Source organism: Enhydra lutris, unplaced genomic scaffold, assembly GCF_002288905.1.
Source record: "Enhydra lutris kenyoni isolate GAN:26980312 unplaced genomic scaffold, ASM228890v2 scaffoldscaffold30, whole genome shotgun sequence".
Lineage (NCBI taxonomy): Eukaryota > Metazoa > Chordata > Mammalia > Carnivora > Mustelidae > Enhydra > Enhydra lutris.
In genome coordinates this window covers 18,302,746-18,321,662 of record NW_019154114.1, presented here as the reverse complement: position 1 = coordinate 18,321,662, position 18,917 = coordinate 18,302,746, and the positions used below count along the sequence as shown (strand labels likewise).

Below are 18,917 nucleotides of genomic sequence, written 5' to 3'. Positions count from 1 at the left end.
GTATCCTAAGCATTACTGTTACCCCCCGCTCGTCCTGACTGAATGCCTGGACTTCCGAATTCTAGCCCGAGACCTCATGTTAGTAGCATTTTTTTCAGCTTGAATTTGGGGGTTAAACCTGTTGTTTAAATGTGAACAGGCGGTAGCAGCAGCCTCTTAGAATTAAAAACAATGTTCGAAAAACCGTCTGATAGAAAGACTGCATTTGAGGTGAACGTGTAGCTGTTGATAAAGTGTGCGCGTCCCTACCTTCTCGTAACTCTGGATACCGCTCTCTCCCCAGTGTATTACGCATCAGGGTGCAGCATCGCTAAGTTTCCAGAAGATGGCATAGTGATAACACAGACTTTTAAAGACCAAGGTAAGGAATGCTATTTTAGTTTCCTTTTTTTTTTTTTTTAAATAAGCACTTTATTTGCATAAAACTCACACTGACTTTAAAAAAAAATTTTTTTTTCCCACATTTACTCTTTTGAGTTGTATAATTCTGTGGCTTTCGTATTCACAGAGATGTATAGGCATCGCTCTTACCTGCTTCTAGAACATTTTCGTTATCCTATATCTCTTAGCAGTTTTGTGTTTTTAAAAAGCTTATTGTAATATTTTTTGTATGCTACCTGCTTTAGGCAGGATTTCCGGATGGTGGCTCTGGGGGCTGCAGAGATTGTGAATTTGAACAGTTGTGGGCAGTGATCATTGCAAGATAAATAGAACTCCTTCAGGAGGGCAGTTGAATATGTGTGACTTTTTTTTTTTTTTTTAAAGATTTTATTTATTTGTCAGGGAGAGAGAGTGAGCACAGGCAGACAGAATGGCAGGCAGAGGCAGAGGGAGAAGCAGGCTCCCTGCCGAGCAAGGAGCCCGATGCGGGACTCGATCCCAGGACGCTGGGATCATGACTTGAGCCGAAGGCAGCCGCTTAACCAACTGAGCCACCCAGGCGTCCCTATGTGTGACTTTTTAACAACCTTCAAAGTTGCTTAAAATTTGTTACTATTTGTGAATTGTTCTGTCTCTGTGATTGCCAGATCACTAAAATTTTAGAAAACTGCTGACCATGTTTTAAAGTTCTTAGCTGTGTGAAGAATATTAATTACAGAGTCATCTTTTAAAATTCTCTTAAAAATTTGAAGGGCAGCGGGACGCTTGGCTGGCTCAGCCGGGGGAGCAGCGGGTCTTGATCTGGGGCTCGGGAGTTCCAGCTCCACGCTGGATGTAGAGATGACTTAAAATCTTAAGAAGAAGGGGAAAACAAGGAATTTGAAGGAAAGAAAGTTCTTCCCTTGCAGTTTTGCTGCTAATGAATGTCGCTATTACCTATAATTAGAAGTTAGGGACAGTTTCTTTGGTTAAAAGTGACAAGGAAGCAGGATTTCCCTGTCCTCCGTTTGCATTTGTACAGTAGAATGTATTTTTTAATTACCTAGAGTGATTTTCCTCCCTTCATCAAGGCAAGGTCAGTCAGTAAATAGATCTGTGTTCATAAGATTTCTACTTTAACTTCAGGCACGTCAATGATTCTGTGTTCCCAGTTGCTAGGCAGAGTTTACCATGGGCTGGTGATTCTTTTTGGAATCTGTTTCTCCCAGGGCAGCGTGGTTTCTGGTGCGGGCGTGAGTAGTGGTCACGTTGCTGGCTTGTCGCTGCCTGGTTCGGGGGTGGGAGGGTGGGGGGAATCACTGTAGATTTCAGGGTGTGTGTTTTGCTGTTCTGGTGGTGAAAATAAAAATTAATTACCTTGAAGTGCTTTCTAAGGGGCTTTTTATTTCCAAGTAGCCTGTAAGTTGAATAATCTTTTGGGTACGAAATAAGAATGTGGAAATCTGGGTTATACCGAATCAGGGGGGACCCTTTGTCAGAAAGAAACCTCTGACTTACCACGAGGCCGCATGGCAACGCAGTATGCACTTGCCCCGTTTCATCTGTTTTCCTGCTCTGTCTTTCCCTCCAGAAAGGGAAGAGAATCTTGTTTTCTCTTCCAGTTAGTTCCTTGTGGGATTATCCACAGAGACCAAGATATGTCATATTTTTATAGCCACAGACTGGTTTTAGGTGTTACCAGCACAGTAAACACCACGCAGAAGGTGTGCGTCTGTGCGGTGCAGAGGGACGTTTTGGCTTCAGGGCTAGCCTTGTAGGGTGTGCAGTGAGGTCCCGGGCACTTGCTGCCCATGGCACTGATGCGTTTTTGACTTCTTGGTTCGTTGGCCACTGTAAACTGTGAAATCTGATTGGGCAGAGGTAAGAAGGCTCTGCTGTTGGAACATTTGTAATTGTGGGGCGGATATAACAAGTGCCTTCAATCTGAATTTAAAATAGGTGGGCATCTGTTCTAAAAATCAGTTATATTTGGCCTTGCTTTTAATAATAAAATGCAAAACCTAAGGATATGTAACGGAAGCCACAGAGATGCCTCTGTGTGCCAAGAGCTGCCTGGCCAGCGACCCCTTGTGAATGCAGCCCCAGGATGTAGGCCTTTCGTCAGAATCAGAGGGGACATAAATGTGTGTTTTCAGGATTACGAATACTGTGTTCCACCGTTTCAAGTGAAGATGTGAGAGAATGGCAGGGAAATGTGTATACACATAGAAGTGAGTTTCGCTGAAACCAAATTAGTGGCACTAAAGATGTTTTTCTGTTGTAAAAGTTTGCACTGTTGAGATTGAATATGAGATTTTGCTATGATTTTTTTCTTTTTCATTCTTTATTTTCTTCGTTGTGTGGATTAAATGTCAAGTAGCGATTGGAAAATCATTTCATTCTTCAGCAACAAAAAAATAATTCATTCCTCAGCATTTTTGTTTTTGTTGTGATATTATTTTAGGATTGGAGGTTTTGAAGCAGGAGACAGCAGTTGTTGAAAACGTGCCCATTTTGGGACTCTATCAGATTCCCACTGAGGGCGGAGGCCGCATCGTGCTGTACGGAGACTCCAACTGCCTGGACGACAGTCACCGACAGAAGGGTGAGGACCGGGGGTGCGGCCGCGAAGCAGCATGGGCTTCCCAACTGGTGGCCAAACCTTTTGTCCCCCTGGGCCCTGTAAAGGCACCGATAAGGGGCTGGGAGATCTGGGGGCATGCACACCTGGTGTGGCCGGGCAGCTCCCAGCTGCCTTGGTGATGGGGCTCGCTCGCTGGGTGTCTGAGTCTAGACACGCAGAGTAAGCCAGACCCGCGTGTGTAGGCCCTGCTGCCTTCCCTGCCGCGCTGCTGTCCTCGGGAGGACGGACGCTGGGACCGTCGTGTGTCCGCGGAGAGGCTCTCTGCCTGGCTCTGCCCTTCCCACCTGCTGCGCCCCCCTCTGGAGTCTGTACGTCCCAGGCGCTGCACGTGTGGTGCCCTTCCCAGGTCGGACCCACTCTTCTGGGAGGGCCAGCGCCCAGCTCTCCTCCCAGACTTGGGATTTGGCTGTTGGGAGCCTTCATTAGTGGGGGGGCGTTCGGTACCCTCCTCAGTTGGGGGAGCTAGCGAGGGGGGCCTGGTCCTTGGCGTTCGTCAGCTTTTTCTGTATCTGTGCATCCTCCACATTGGGGGTTTCGTGCCCGGACGCAGACTGTTTATTTCTCGCTGGGAAGGAGGAAACGGGAGGTGAAAGTGTTGCGTGTCTTGGCCCGGTGAGGTGCCGACACAGCCAGGTCTGAAGCTCGCCTTCGGGCTCCCTGGACGATGGGGCTGGGGAGGGGGCCGGAGCCTCACGTTTGCAAATAAGAGCCCGGCCGGAGCAGAGGGCCAAGCCCCTGGAGCGTGAGCTGGTGTGCGTGCATCTCTGAGTGAAGTTGAACTTAACTGATTCCTAGCGTTTTGTGTAAATCCTTAGAATATGGTTGCTCTTTTTAAAAAAGGTTAAGGTCACAGTTGAAAGAAGATTAATGTTCTATTTCCATAAAGATTTCCTTTTAAGACTGGAGATCTCCTGGTAAGAGTCTTTATTAAAATTTTAAATGCCTGAGAGGACTGTCCTGGTTCGAAGTCTGCCAGCGGCCGCACTTCACACACACAGCCAGAGCGCCCTTGAGGGAGTGAAGCTCTTGCTAGCCTCGCCTGTTGGCGGCCTGTCCAGCCCCTCCCTGCTGGTGGCACCGGGTCTGCGGTGGCAGGCGTGGGCCTAACCTGCATGGAGGCAGCGGGGCCCGGTTTACAGACACCGCAGCATCTCTGTGTCCTGACCCAAGGACCCTCGTGTGGGTCTGTGATGAGCCGTCGGCTGCAGCCCAGCGCCTGGACTCCCTGCTGGGTCCCTCAGAATGACTGTTTCCTGTTCCCCTGTGTTGTGTGTGGGGTCCAGCGGCCCAGATTACTAGACTCAGCCCTTGTGTTGACCTTGAACTCACTTCCAGTGGCGTGCACACGGTGGTCCCGGCTCACCCCCCAAAGTGTAGATCCCGATAGTTCCCCCAGGACAGCCTCTGGGAACTGGCAGCAGCTTTGGTGCGGGTCCGGCCGTCCCTGGGTGGGATTTCTGTCCTCATGGCGAGGGGCCCAGAGCCAGGTGGCACTCGGGCAGCCTGTCCAGCCCAGTGCCCAGTGGCCCTGACCCGCGTGAGCCCCGGGGCTAGGAGTGAAGCCCACGGTCAGGTCCTGTCCGTCGTGCTGGTGTTTGTGGGCTGGCGCTGACCGCAGAAGGTGTGGGCTTCTCAGGAATAGGTGATCTCCTCTCGTCCTGTTTCTCCTCACTTGGGGGGCTTTTAATTTCCTATAGGCATTCCTTGAAAACACTCTAATCCCTAAACGACATGCCCATTGAACCCACAGACTGCTTTTGGCTCCTCGATGCACTCCTTCAGTACACGTCTTACGGGGTGACCCCTCCCAGCCTCAGTCATTCCGGGAACCGGCAGCGCCCTCCCCGCGGAGCCGGCTCGGCCACTCCAGAGAGGATGGAAGGTGAGTGCGTGTGGGCCATTGCGCCTGCGAGAAAGAGCCTGGTGGCGAGCCCCCGGCTGTCGCCAGCGTTCGCAGGCAGGCTGTTGTGGGATTAGAAAGGACGCGAACTCCGAGGTTCTCGTGCTTCCCCAAGTTAGCATGTATCATGCCCTCTCCCAGATGGAGCCGTGGCTCCTGGGGTTCTGTGGGAAGAAAGGCCAGCGTTTCTGAGCACTCACTGAGTGCCAGGTACACGGATCACCTGCCCCAGGCCTCTCAGAGCTCTGGGAGAATAGATGAAGAGACAGGAGTTGAGAGATGTAACTGGTCGAGGTCACTGGCTGGTGAGCCATGGCAACCTGTGGCTTTGCCCACTGTGTGTCGGGCATGGCTGGCCTGTGTGTGCACCAGGCCAGAGTGTTCAGGTCCTCACCGCTGGGACCACCAGAAGCGTAGCGTGAGCTGCAGATAAAATTGTAAATCTTCCAGTGGCCGCGCTAAAAAAGTAAAAGGAAAAGGGTGAAATTCATTTTAGTGAAGTTCTTTGGCCCAGTACACCAAAACCATTGGAATGTGACACGCCATTTCAGGTGCTCAGTACCCACACACACGGCTACAGTACTGGACAGCACAGGTCTGAGAAATAGGAGAAATTCTGAAATTTAAAGATGCGCATTTTTTTTTTGTTTTGCCTGAGAAGTAAACACTCCAAAAGAGAAAGCTTTTCTTCCAGAAGCATATCTACAGGTGTGTGGAAGTGTGGTCAGTAAAGGTCGCCCGGCCACGGCCTTGCGTGTGGCGTGGCCACTTGAAAGGGACTGGCCCTTCTGCTCTATTCACTTGCTGTGAGCAGTGAGCATGCGTCCCCCGGGGGCACTGGTCAGCGTCTGGGAGCCAGGTTGCCAGGGTACGTGGTGGGCCTGTTGGCAGGCAGACAGACAGGCTAAGGCCCCTCACTTGTCTCCTGGCGTCTTCCTAACAATCATGGTTTTGTGTCGCTGGTGTTGCTGCCGCCCCAGGGAACCACCTGCACCGGTACTCCAAGGTCCTTGAGGCCCGTTTGGGAGGCCCAGAGCCTCGGGCTCTGCCGGCCTGTCCGCACCTGTCGTGGGCCAAGCCACAGCCTCTAAACGAGACGGCTCCCAGGTTAGTGCCTTCCTCTGCTTTTCCACTCCTTCTGCGGGGTTTGTGATTCATTACTCTTTTTTTGTAAGAGAGGATGGAATTTTACTGACATCATTATCGAATCATCCGATCTTCTAGCTTGCCATTTTGTGATGTTATTTAATTGGTGAGCCCCCATATCGACCTTTACAGTTACGCTGTCTGGTGGTGTCCTGCCTAAGGAAGTGCTTTGGGTAATTAGCATTGTGTTAGGTTTGCTTGATTCTTACTTAAAAAGCTGAGGTCTGACAGTGCTGTCACTTGAACAGAAGCTCTGACTTTTCTGGTTTGGGGTTCGGGAGGCGAGTGCTCCCTGTTTGTGGTGCGGATTCTGAAATGCTGACAGGTTCTTCTGTCAGTCCAGGGGGCCGAGACTGCTCAGGGGAGGTGTGCGTTCCTGCTTGTGGCCTGGCCTGGAGTGCGTGTCTGCGCCCTTCCCCCAGTCCCTGTCGCCCTGCGTGTGTGGTGCCCAGATGCTGCGGGTCTGCCTGCTGCTTTGTCTTACGGACGCCATCGACTCCTTTCTCTGCTCCCTTCGCTTTCAGAAGCCACAGCGAGAGTTCCTCCTGCTGTTTCTCTCTGGGCACCGCAGCCGCTGAGCACTGCTTCCCTTGTTTTCTCCCCCTCACTCCTCCTCCCTGTTTCTGGACAGAAGAATGGGGGCTTGTCCTGATTTGGGGTCCTGGCACAGTGAGGCGGGGCCTGTGTCCCAGGACAGCTGGGGGCGGTCCTCCCACGCCTCTCCTTCGCGCAGTGCTGCGGGCAGCCGTCCGCCTCACCGGCAGCACGGCTCCTGCCTCCTGGCCGCCGGGGCTCCCCCTACCAAGCTGCCCACTTAGCTTGGGTCTTGGTGTGTACAGGCTTTGGTGGGCGGGGGCTGGGGGTGGCAGGGGACAGAGGCCCACCATCGACGCGGTGAGCCACTGGGGGGAAGAAGCCCGGACGTCGTGAACAGACTGCTCAGTGCACCAGTCACGGGCCGTGTGTCCTCTGGAGAACATGCTCGGCAGAAGACAGTGGATTGTGCAGTGTTCACGTCATCTTCTCATCAGCTGTTTCTGCCGGAGACTTTAATTACAGAGTAGTTTTCCATTCTAGTTAATATCTCGTCATTTAAAAATTTCTGATAAGATCTCATTTTTACATCCATTTTTTCATAACCTCCCATTATCGTAGCATTCAGGCCACACTTCGTTCCAGCTGTCATCGGCAGTTCCTAGTCGGGGCAGCCTGTGTTGGCCGGAATTGCCAAAGCCCCGTTTCTCCCCCCAGTGCTGCTGGGGACTCAGAAGCAGATAAGGCTGTCCTGCGTCCTTAGGCGCGCCCACGTCGGGCCTCTGGCCGCCACCAGCCAGTTGTCAAGGACGCCGTGCAACGCCCGGGATTGGCGTCCGCCAGCACTCACGGGAATTGCTTCTTAACTGCCCGTCAGGCTCCCCCTTATCTCACATGAAACATTTTGCTGAAAATTATTTTCAGTCCCCAGAGATCTACATCTGGGTCTCAGTTCTGGAGCTGAGAGATCTGAGACCACATCAGACGGCTCTGGACAGCCCTGGAAAGGCCTGGTGTCCGTCAGTCCGGTGCTGAGCACAAGTTTCTGTCTGTTTCTGAAATGACCCCTTTCTGAGTTTCGTTGTTGGGCACTGGGTGTCCTTACTTAGAGCGGTTGCAGGAAGGTCACACCGGAGAGGAACCTGTGGGCCCAGTGACCCCTCTGTCCTTGGTTGGAAGACTACAACGCAGTGAGCTGTTTTCCACCATTGTTAACTAGAAGGTGCCATCTCCGGATAATTACATTCCAGAGCCGAGTCTCCCGTCAGAATTACAGCACAGCCCGCATCTGTTCAGCCACAGGGTCGTATCTGGCCTGGATTCCATAACTTGACCTCATCAGTTTGATTTTCAGAGGATGGAACCTGAACGGTAAAGTCGAGTCCTGCGAGGCAGGATAGGTTGTCGTGCCCACCGGCATTTTCCAAGCAGCTGCCCAGCTGCAGGTAGCTGAGGAGCTTCTGCCTTTCCTGCGCATAAAGCCCCTTCCCGGACCCGGGCACCCCTGGCGCCCCTTCCCCCAGGTGTCCAGAGAGTGGAGTATCTTTGCCTCAGTCGGCCGAAGTAGAAGGCCAGCGACCCGCTTCCAGAAGAGTGAGAAGCAGAAAAACGGGGAGTTCGTAACCAGCAGACACACTGTATTCCTTTCTCCCGAGTCGGCCAGAGCCGCCTCCACGTGGCCCACTGACCGCGCGCTGCTCTTATCTGGGCGCCCCCACCCCCGCCGGCTTGCTGCTGCTCTGTGCAGCGTGTCAGCCTCTCTGTGCGTCAGGTGTGACCCCAAAATGTTGCTGGGTCTCAGCATCAGGAACCAGACTAGCGGTGCATCTACCATAGTGAGGCCATTGTGTTTACAGAGTGGACACGTCGCCCTTCTTCCTCGTCCTGGCCCAGCGGGCAAGGCCAGCGTGTATTCCCACAGTTGGCTCTTCTTGATGGCTCCACCGTTGTGTGTCTGCCTCATTCTCCCTTGTGGTGACATCTTTGAGGACAGAGGCTGGCTGGTTCCCAGCACCCATGGAGCCTCCTAGGCCGCACTGGTCTGGGTTCCTCGGAAAGCAGGCTCTGCTGGCTGGGCTGCCCCGTGGCAGAGACGTCCACGCACCTTCCCGCCAACCCCGCCAGCTCCTGCCAACCTGGAGCCCTGGCTTCAGACTCCTTTCAGAGGTTCGTGGGTGGTTTCATCTCCCACTGCGCGGCCATGTGTCCAGTTTAAGCAGAGGCAGACCGTTTGGGGCCTATTAGGAACCCAGGAGGACATGTACAGATTCGATTTGACATTTCTGTCTTGGGACCTGGGAGCTGTCACTAGTGTGCTACGCACTTGGGCTTAGGTCGGTGTCGGTGGGACATGGCTTCATCTTTCTCCTTAAATCACTTTTTACTTCTCAGGTGTTGGCTAAGCTTCATAAGCTAGTGCGATTGCTTATTTTCACTCTGTTTTGATCCGTTTTCATGAAGTAATCTTTGGAAACACCAGAAGCTGCTCTCCATTGACCTGGACAAAGTGGTGTTACCCAACTTCCGATCGAACCGCCCTCAAGTGAGGCCATTGTCTCCCGGAGAGAGCGGTGCCTGGGACATTCCTGGAGGTCAGTTCTTAGGGGCTTCGGTGTGCTAGACCCTACTCGCTTTGTTCCGGTTCTCCCCAACCCCCTCATGGCGGGCCTGGTAGGCCTGCCTTCACCTTCCTGGGAGCATCTGGTCTATGCTTTGTTTTTTTGTTTTTTTGTTTTTTTTTAGAAGATTTTATTTATTTATTTGACAGAGAAAGATCACAAGTAGGCAGAGAGAGAGAGAAGCAGGCTCCCCTCTGAGGAAAGAGCCTGATGTGGGGCTCGATCCCGGGACCCTGAGATCATGACCTGAGCCGAAGGCAGCGGCTTAACCCACTGAGCCACCCAGGCTCCCCCATGCCTTCTCTGTGGTGTGAATCAGCACGGCCAGAAGTGGGCCTAAGAGATTACATACTGTGTTCCCTTCAGAACTTTCTACCGTGATTTTCAAATTCAGAAGGACAAAGTACTTTTGTGATAGCCAGGTGTTACACCTGAAATTCTTCTGTAGAGTAATTTGCACACTCTTGTCAAAGTTCTGTAGGCCAATGTGTCTGATGCGGGGAACACCTCTGTCCTGGGGTGGTTTGGGTCCCAGCCAGTGGATGAGCCACCCTGGCTTCTAAACCCTCAGCCTAGAGGTCTCCGCTGATTCTCCGTTCTGGCCCACCTGGGCTGGACGCTCTCCTGAAAGCGTGTTTCTGTCCCTCAGCTGATCGGATTGTGCCCCCTCATCCCAAATGACAGAATATCCCCTCCACGGGCAGTGGCTTTTGGCCTGACTAGACCGTTTGGGACAGGTCATCTTTTACCTGGAGCCACCAGGATCCAGTCATTCTGGCAAAGCGTGGGCAGCAGTTTTTTTTCTGGAGAGCTCTGTGCTCTTCCGAGAGGTTACAGCTCCCCGTGGGATTCCTGGTTCCAGGAACGGGCGCCACGGCCATGTGTTCTGACCCCGGGGCCTTGTGTGGTGACGCCCACCTCCTGAGGGCCTCGCCTGCAGTCCGGTGGTTGTACCGATGGTGGTTCGTTCTGGAACCAGGCGTCCTCCAGGTGCCACTCTTGACTTCTGACCGCATGTCCCGTCTGTGGTCGGCTTTCCCAGGAGGGTCGGGGTGTGGCCAGCCATCCTTCCGCCCTGCCCAGCCTCCCTCCTCGTCCTCCCACTCAGCTAGTCCGACACCAGCAGCTCGTCTCCTGCCCAGCGTCCAGACTCCTCCATCTTCCCATGCACTTAGGGAAACCGGAAGCAGCTCTTCGCACCCCTTTGTGTAGGTTGTGTGTGACAGAAGAAGGCCCAGTCCTGGGCTCCCGTCTAAGGTGGGCATAGGGAGAGGAAGGAGCAAAAACCTCACCTAAGGACACCTCTGCCCACTCCACCCCTCCACTCCCAAAGCGGCTAATCTGAGAATCTCTCATTTGTTCTCTGCACATGACCCGCGTCCCTTCACCTAAGGTTTCAAAATTCGTTTGCCCCGTGAGCCTCACTGCTGCATTTCGTTTCTTTTCTGATGCGTCTGCCTCCGCGGCAGAGAGGCGGTGGCCGGACGCTCGGGTGCCCCTGACCGTTGCCGCTGTGCTCTTGCAGGGATCATGCCCGGTCGCTACAACCAGGAGGTGGGCCAGACCATCCCCGTGTTTGCCTTCCTGGGAGCCATGGTGGTCCTGGCCTTCTTCGTGGTACAAATCAACAAGGCCAGGAGCCGGCCGAAGCGCAGGAAGCCCAGGGTGAAGCGCCCCCAGCTCGTGCAGCAGGCCCACCCGCCGAAGACCCCCTCCGTGTGACCCCAGACCTGCTGGCCCTGAGAGCCAAAGAGAGCCTTCGAGGACGGCCGTGAGGGGCAGCCCGCCAGGAAGGGTTCACATCTCCAGCTGCGGTCGAGTACAGTCTGTCCTCAGCGGGCCTCCCGGGGCCTGCGGGAGGGGCTGGCGGGTCAGCCTCAGGGGAGACCACCCAGAGGGCCTCGGGCACGCTGGCTGGAGGCTCCCGACCCACAGGGGTGCGCCGCCTTACACCAGCGGAAGCTCTGACCAAGCTGAACTGTGCTCATCAAAGGCTATTTTCTATATTTATTGTTGGGAAAAGTCACTTTAAAGACTTGAGCTATTTGGAAGCAAAGCTATTTTTTTTGTCAGTGGAATGCGGTTTTTTTACTATGACATCATGAGAAATAACACAGATTCCGTGATCTCCTTTTTGATGAAAGGACAGACTGAGATTTGAAGGAAATTTGCACAGATCTGTGAAACATAGATCTTCGCTTTATTTTTCTAAGTCTCGACTGCCATCATGTTTTGTAATTCGGGGTCTTGATTTCACCATTGTCGGTGAAGAAAATTTTCAATAAATATGCATTACCTGTATGAAGCTGAAAAGAAGGTGTAACAGGCTCTTCTTCCATCCGCCCCAGTTCTCCCTGATGACCGCCTGGAGCAGGGTCCCCGTCAGCCTGCTGGGCGGCAGGGGGAGGTGGGGTGGAGAGTGTGGTTTGAGCTCTAATTCACGTCCCATAAAATTCTCCGACGTGTCCCATTCAGTGGTTTTTAGGATATTCACAAGGTTGTGTAATTATCACCCTTGTGATTCCAGAACTACTTCTTCACCCCAAAACAGACTGTCCCATCAAGAAGTCTAGCTGTGTCCGTTCCCTTCCAGCCCACGGCAGCTCCTCCTGTGCCCGGATATATCTGGCCTGAACATTTCACACGCGTGGAATCACGTGATGTGTGGCCCGTTTTTTCTGCGTAGCACGTTTGTAAGACGCGCTCGTGTGGTGGCTTGGCCAGCACGGCCCGGGCACCGGCGTGGCGTGCGGATGGGCTCGCCTTGTATATCCATTCCTCCATCGGTGGACGCTGGGACTCTTACTTTTTGGCTCCTAGGAGAACTGATGCGAAGAGTGAGTACAAGTTTTTGCGTGGACATTAGTTTTCATCTCTGTTGGGCGTAAATAGCCAGGAGTAAGATCTTAGAGCACCACGTTTACCTTTCTGAGGAACTGCTAAGCTTTTCTTGTCCAAAGCGAGGGTGCCATTTTGAGTTCCCAGGAGCGGGCTCCAAGGGTCCCAGCCTCTCCGTGCCCTCACCCAGGCCCCTGACCGCCCCGTCCTTCTAGCACAACATGGGTGTCAAGTGCTGTCTTCGTTGTGGTTGGGATTTGCGTTTTCCTAAAGACGAACGATGTTGAACATCTTTTCCTGTTTGTGGGCTGTCTGTATGTCTTCTCTGGAGACGTGTCTGTCTGGAGTTAGTTTGTAATTGGGTTTTCCTTATCACAGCGTAAGACTTGTTTTTGTATTCTAGGTGCAGGTTCCTTATCAGGTATGTGAATTGCAAATGTTTTTTCTCGTTCTGTTAGTTGGCTTTTCACTTTCCTGATTGTCTCCTTTGAAGCGTGAAAGTGTCTAATTTTGATGAAGGCCATTTTATCTCTCAGGTGCCATTCATAGGAAACCATGGCCTCATCCAAGGGAGCCCATTAATACTTAACCCCTGCCCGTCCAGTCTGTTTCCGTATGCCAACTAGCTGACCTCAGCCTTCGTGTCACAGGTGAGGACAGACTGACCCTAGGGGCAGAGACCCGAGGGATCAGAGTGCTGCTGAGGTCCTGGGAAGAAGAAGGCCCAGGCCACGGGATGAGGGAGAAGTCATTAAGGCCCACCTCTCCCTGCGACAGGCCATCCTCAGAGGTCATGTTCGTGACTTTGCAGGCATCCCTTAGGTCCCCACAGAGCTCTCTGTGCCCCAAGCAGCTCGGAGGACGTCAGCACTTGGCATATGGTAGCCCTGTGGTCGTCAGGTGGGCCGCGCGTCCGAGGGTAGCTTGGGTGTGTCAGAGCCCAGGGCTCGGGCACCGTCTGTTGTGGGGCCTTCTGGTCTCACTGCCTGTCCCCCACAGGTGTGGACAGCTCACCACCTGCTCCTCAGCACTGCGGAAGTCGGGGTCCCAGCCTGTGCTCCTGCACAGGCCCAGGCAGGTCCTGGGAGTGAGGAGACCGGCTGGGCACAGGACCGCAGGCTGTGGGAGCTGGGACTGGCTGGAATGCCCAGACCTTGCCTCGGGGACAGCACGTCTTTAGATTATTCCAGAAAAGCCTGAAACCCGGAGTATGATGGTGAGTGACGGAATTAGAGACATTTTATGTGACTTAGGTTGTCTCTCCAGCTCTGCTGTGGAGTTCCTCTAACACAGTACGCCATGTGATTGTGGAACGAAGTGCTAGACCGCAGAGTCCATGCCTGCTGAAAGCCGGGGGTGTGCCTGTTTGTCTGCAGACTTGGGCATCTCCTCCCTGGTAGACCTCCCCTGTCCCTGCCTGCTGGGAGACTCCCTCACCTGGCCCTCCAGGTCGGTGTCCACGTGTGTCCCTTGCCTTCGGGACTGGCTCTCCTGTTTAGGCGGGGTGGACTGTGCCAGCCGGGGTGCACACGTGTATGGCTTAGGCTTGGGCGTAGGGTCTGTAGGGTTGCAGAGTTGGGACAGGACGAGAATTGGAGAGTTGTTAGTGTAGCAGGATTTTTAGGGACCTGTGGTTACTGTGGCTCCGTGACGGGAAACCGCATGGGGGGTGATGTAGCAGGGTGAAGTTCACTAGCGGCCGTGTGAAGATCCTAGTGGGCCTCTGAGGACGGGGCAGCTTCACAGCCATCCTGGAGGCCTGGGGGTGGGTAGGGGTGTGCCCAGGAGCTGGCAGCCTGTGCTGTGATTTGCCCGCACGAAGGTGTCGTGTTAAGAGAGGCATAACGTAGGAGAAAAGAGGTGGATCCTCTCCTGTGTGCTAGCCCGAGGGCCGCCGGCAGGAGCTGTGCGGCAGACTGACCGCACCCAGCAGACTCTGTGCACTGAGTCTCCGTGCACGGCTGGGGTCGGGGTGGGGGACAGTAGCTGTCCCAGAGCCGCACCTCTGGTGCAGGCAGGATTGGAACTGAGCCTGAGTGCCTCACTTTCGGGACAGTGACATGCTAGGAGGATGACTGGACGCGGAGGCCTTGGACAGAACCGTGGGAGGATGGAGGGGACAGTGGAGTGGGTGAGGCTGAGCTGAGAGGTCTTCAGTGGGGGGCACTTCCTCAGAAGGGGAGAAGGTCTCCGAAGAGAACCGGTGGATGCTGGGGTCTGGGAAACAGATGCCCTCTCCCAGAAGAGACCCCTGGTCAGCGGTTGCACCGGCATATTCTGGAGAGGATGTCCCCATCCCAGGGTGGGCCAACTCCCTGCTTATAGGGGATTCTTTTTTGCCCTGGTGTGAGCTCTCATCATCCTAGAGCACAACTACATCTTTAAAAAAAAAAAACAAAATAGGGCAGTCAACCCACCACAACCACAGGTACATCCCTGGGGTCCCTGCGGGGCCAGGTTGGGCATGGAGATTGGGCCCCAAAGCTTGTCCCTAGTGCTGCTCTCTCGGGAGCCAGGCAGGGGTCCTGTCGGCAGAAACCCGGAAGGTGCTGAAGGGAGGCGAGCTGGAAACAGGTATGGCTGGGTGCCCCGTCACCACCCTCAGCCCTGCCTGTGTAAGAGGACATGAGGGTCTGAGGTCTTCTTGAATGTGCCCGTGTACATCCTCTGCCTCCATAGGCGGGGGCCCCATGCACGGTGCCCCAGTGGTGAGTGCACGCACCTTGTCTGCACAGCGCCTCCCACCCACCTGGCGTTGGCCCGGGTCTTGTTTGTGTGATGCCACCTGGATGTCCCAGCCACCTGTGATGCTCTCACATCCATTTCCCAGGTGAGAAAACCAAGGTGAGACCGGAGTTCCAGCCCATCTCTGGCCTGGGTCTGGACCCCTCAACGCCAGGCTTCCCTTTTCCCCATGGCAGGAAGGATGCCCACTTACTGGTAGTAATGGGGATCCCACTTAGATTTGCTGGACACAGAATGGAGTTGAGGACCCATCGATAGATGAGATAGAAGTTTCTAGAGAAATAGTAAGATTCCTGATTTTTTTTTTCTTTTTCACGGTTGGTACTGCCTTCATAAGCGGGTGGTGACGCACAGGATGCTGGTTTCATTTGCTGGTGACAGGGCACTACAGGTGACTAGCTTAGACATACACATTCCCGGGCCTGGCCCCAGGCTTACTAAGTTATAGGCTCTTTGGGAAGAGCTTTGAAATCTGTTTTCAGAGCTCCCCAAGGTAAACAAGGACCATACAGCCCAGCTACTCCACTGCTAGGCGTAGACCCAGCACATTGAAAACAGGTGTTTGAGCAGAATCTGTAGGTGACCGTTCACAGCCACACTGTTCACAGTAGCCAAAAGCTGAAAACTACCCAGACGTGTGTGTCCTCAGATGAGCGGATGAGCAGAAAGTGACACATCCAGACACTGGGGCATTTGTCAGCCACTAGAGGATGAAGTTCTGGTCATGAACCTGGAAAATGTCCTGCCGAGGGCAGGAAGCCAGACACAGAAGGCCACAGAATGTGTGCTCGCGTGTATGTGCAATGTCCCGGATAGACCGCTGAGAGACAGACAGCTGGCTAGTGTGCTGGGCAGGGATGGCTAGTGACCGCTGACAGACAAAGAGCTTTCCTTTGGGAGATGAAATGCTCTGGAAACGACGTGGCGGCAGTGGTTGCACAATATTGTGAATGTGCTATACGTCCCTGGACTCTGCTTTTCAGGGGCTAAAAATGGTGGGTTTTATGTTACAGGATTTATACCCAAAGCCCCAGATCTCCCCAGGTGTGGGGGCAGGGCGAGGAGGAGGGGCCCGGGGTCAGGACCCAGGTGACAGAGCCTGCTGAGGCCGGGCGCCGTCCTCACCGTTCTGCCATCCGCCTGCTCTCTGGCTGCTGAAACAGCCTCCGCCTTTGGGTGCGAGGGTACAATGCCCTCCGTCGCCCAGAGCTGGGTTCTGGGCCCTAACTTGGGCACCAGCCTCTCATTAGAAGGAGGGCACAGCAGCACTTGGCATGGCCCATGCCCTTGGGCTCTGTATCACCCGGAGGCCCAGTCTCTGCCCTGCAGTTGAGTGTGGGCTGGGGCAGGTGGGGGGTCCACAGACCTCCAGCCTCTCTGAGGGGCCCAACCATCAGAACCCAGGGTGCTGGCTGAACCCATTTCGTGTTGAACTGTGACAAGTCTCTGCGAAGTTGGCGCTGAAAACATACATACTCTCTACTTCTGGTGGTTGGAAAGCCAGAATCAGCCTCTTGGGCTGAAATCAGGTGTGGGTGGCGCTGGTTCTGTTCGGAGGCCCCCCCGGGGGAGAACCTGTCTCAGGCCTTTTCCAGCCACTAGAGGGGCCTGTGTTCCTCCCCCTTCTCCACCTTCAAAGTCCTGACCCCGCTTTCTCCCCTCTGACCTCTGACCCCTCCTGTGTCCCTGTGGTAAGGATGCTGGGAGGATATTGAGGGCCTGCCCGGCTCATGCAGGACACTCGTGCCATCCCAAGGTCCTTCATTGTCACCGGCAGAGCCCCTTTTGCTGTGTCCGTCCCTGCATTCACAGGTCTGGGGTCCGGACGAGGACATCTTCACAGGCCGCCACTCGGACAAGCGCGCTGGGTCCCTCTGTCCCCAAGCTGTGGTGAGTTTGCGTAGGAGAACTTTGGGCCCGTGGTTAGCTGCTGTGGATGGGGCTGCCCGTGACAGGCCACGGCTCCTGGTTTGCCCCAGGCGGCTTCTGCTAAGCTGCCTGAGGCCCCGGGGAAGCCGTGGGAAACGGGGGGCCGTGGGCCCAGGAGTACAGGTGAGGCAGGGTCCTTGCCTGCCCAGAACCGTGCGCCTCCTCCACAGTGTCAGCGGCTCTCGGAGCTTTGTGGAGATCCGGAGGCCTGCACTGCCCCTGCACCCCGTCACCTGAAGCTCTGGGGGTGAGTCTGGCTCTCGTTCCTCCAGAAGCATTCCTCCACGATTCTTGGGCAGCCAGTGTTCAGAACACTGTTCTGGAAGCTCAGAATCAGACCGAGGGAAAGACACAAACCAGTAACAGAGTCTGACATGCGCTATTCCAAATGACACCCGCTGCTCACTTCTGTGCCAAGAGCACGTTCTCCTGATCCTGCCAACAGCCCTGTAGGGCGGAAACCGTTGTGATCCTATTTCCCAAGTGCTCCCAGCGAGGCCCAGGCCTAGACCAGACCACAGAGCCAGTGCACAAGGGGAGCCGAGGACTGGCTCCTGGGACCTGCCCTCATTCATGTTCCAGAACTTTCTAACGGGTGGGTGAGCACAGAGGTCTGGGGAAACAAGATCTTTCTCCCTGTAGTTCTGAACCTGTCAGACCCATACTCTGTGGAGAAGGGAAGGAGCTGGACCCTGAAGAAGAACCGTTGATGACAGGTGCTCCCCTGTTGGGATGACACGGAAGGGGGTTGGTCCCGCGTCCCTGCAGGCACTGGGCCGACCACCCCCTACCTGGTCCACCGAGGCCCAGTGTGCACGCTACCTGAGCCGCCCGCCCACACGGATGGGGCACCCAGGGCGCGTCCAGGCAGCCTGGAAAGGTCACACGGCCCTGGGAGGCCGGCAGGGAGTGCATATCAAAGCCTCTCAGAACTAAGAGGTTTTCCTCACTGAGTGGAATTTCACAGCCCAGTGGCCAATTTCTAAGTCATGCACGTTAATGGGCAGCTAATGAGGTGTCCAGGCAGGGACCTGGAGGGGCCCCTGGCTCCAGAGCCCAGATTAAGAAGAACAAAGCCAGCCGCTGGTGAGGCTCTTGATCTCCTGTCACTGCCTCGGGCTGGATGTGGGGGTGGATGTGGGGGGAGCCGGTCAGAGCTGTGCAGCTTTTCAGCCTTCATCCTGGGCTTGGTCTGTGCCCTCCAGCTGCCTGGGCTGCTGTCCGGGCTCCACCTGCCACCCCCAGGTGCCACTCCTCAGGGGGCCGACCTCACTGCGTTCCTGGAAAACCTCTGCAAGGAAGAGGTGAGGTTTCAATGTCCAGTACAGCCAGAAAGGCCTTTCCTAGGTATCTGATCCGGCTCTCTAACCTGGGGGGCCACAGAATTTGGAGGCCTTCTCCAGGACCCCTGGCTGAGCCTTCACGGGGCCTCCCCTGCTCCCTTCGCTAAGGGCGCACAGCCTTGTCACCTTCCTCCCGGGAGCTCCTCCAGATGCCCCAGCTGCTGGAGCCTTGAGGACACTCCCCCTCCCTTTGGACCGTGGCTTTTTGTCTAGTCTTGGTATCCTCGCAGGTAGCCCTGTCCTCCAGAGTGGAGACCTCTTTCCCCCATGACTCGCTCTGAGTCAGTGTTTGTTGAATGACTGACAGAATGACTGAGAACACACTCAGGTGCCAGATAGGGGGGGAGCCGGGTGCTCAGTAGCGCGCCCTAGAGCTCGTGGGTGTGACACGGCATGGAAAAGCGGGGGTCTCTTCAGGGGCGGTGAAGGTAAGGATCTGCAGATGAGGCCATCTTGGCTGGGGTGGCCTGGGAGGATGGAGCCTGGAACCCCGAGGAGCTGGACGAGACAGGAGGGGTCCCCCCCCGGAGCCTTCGGAGGGAGCGTGGCCCTGCCGATAGCTGGCTTCAGGCTTCCAGCACCCGAACTGTGAGAGAACGAAGCTCCGTTGGTTTTAGCCCCCCATTTCATTGCAGTTTGTCAGGACAGCCTCGGAGACTCCTCCATGGGGGAAGTCAAGACCTCTGCTTCTCTTCGGACGTCTGTCCATCCTGCCATCTGTCATGCACACAATCACTTCTTCACTTGGGACCCCAGGGCTGGGCTCTGCTGGTCGGGCAGGCCGTGGGGGGGAATGCAGGTTTGGGGATAATAGACCCGGGCCTGAGTCCCAGGCCTGTCACTTGCCAGTGGTCTTGTGC

The 18,917-nt window shown here is 54.9% G+C and overlaps 1 protein-coding gene across 4 annotated transcripts in view; it reads left to right on the top strand.

Moving 5' to 3' along the window:
* LOC111153024 (membrane bound transcription factor peptidase, site 1) overlaps positions 1 to 11,512 on the top strand; it is a 53,257-nt gene extending 41,745 nt beyond the window's left edge. For 3 of the 4 annotated variants that reach the window (XM_022511829.1, XM_022511830.1, XM_022511828.1), the window contains 6 exons: positions 284 to 361; positions 2,825 to 2,965; positions 4,755 to 4,886; positions 5,885 to 6,011; positions 9,045 to 9,175; positions 10,728 to 11,512. In XM_022511829.1, coding sequence (XP_022367537.1) covers positions 284 to 361; positions 2,825 to 2,965; positions 4,755 to 4,886; positions 5,885 to 6,011; positions 9,045 to 9,175; positions 10,728 to 10,924 — 806 coding nt within the window. In that variant the 3' untranslated portion in view covers positions 10,925 to 11,512. Of the gene's footprint in view, positions 1 to 283; positions 362 to 2,824; positions 2,966 to 4,754; positions 4,887 to 5,884; positions 6,012 to 9,044; positions 9,176 to 10,727 lie in introns of those variants that run through there. The other variant, XR_002640979.1, reaches the window with a different exon arrangement.
* The last annotated feature ends 7,405 nt before the right edge of the window (positions 11,513 to 18,917 follow it).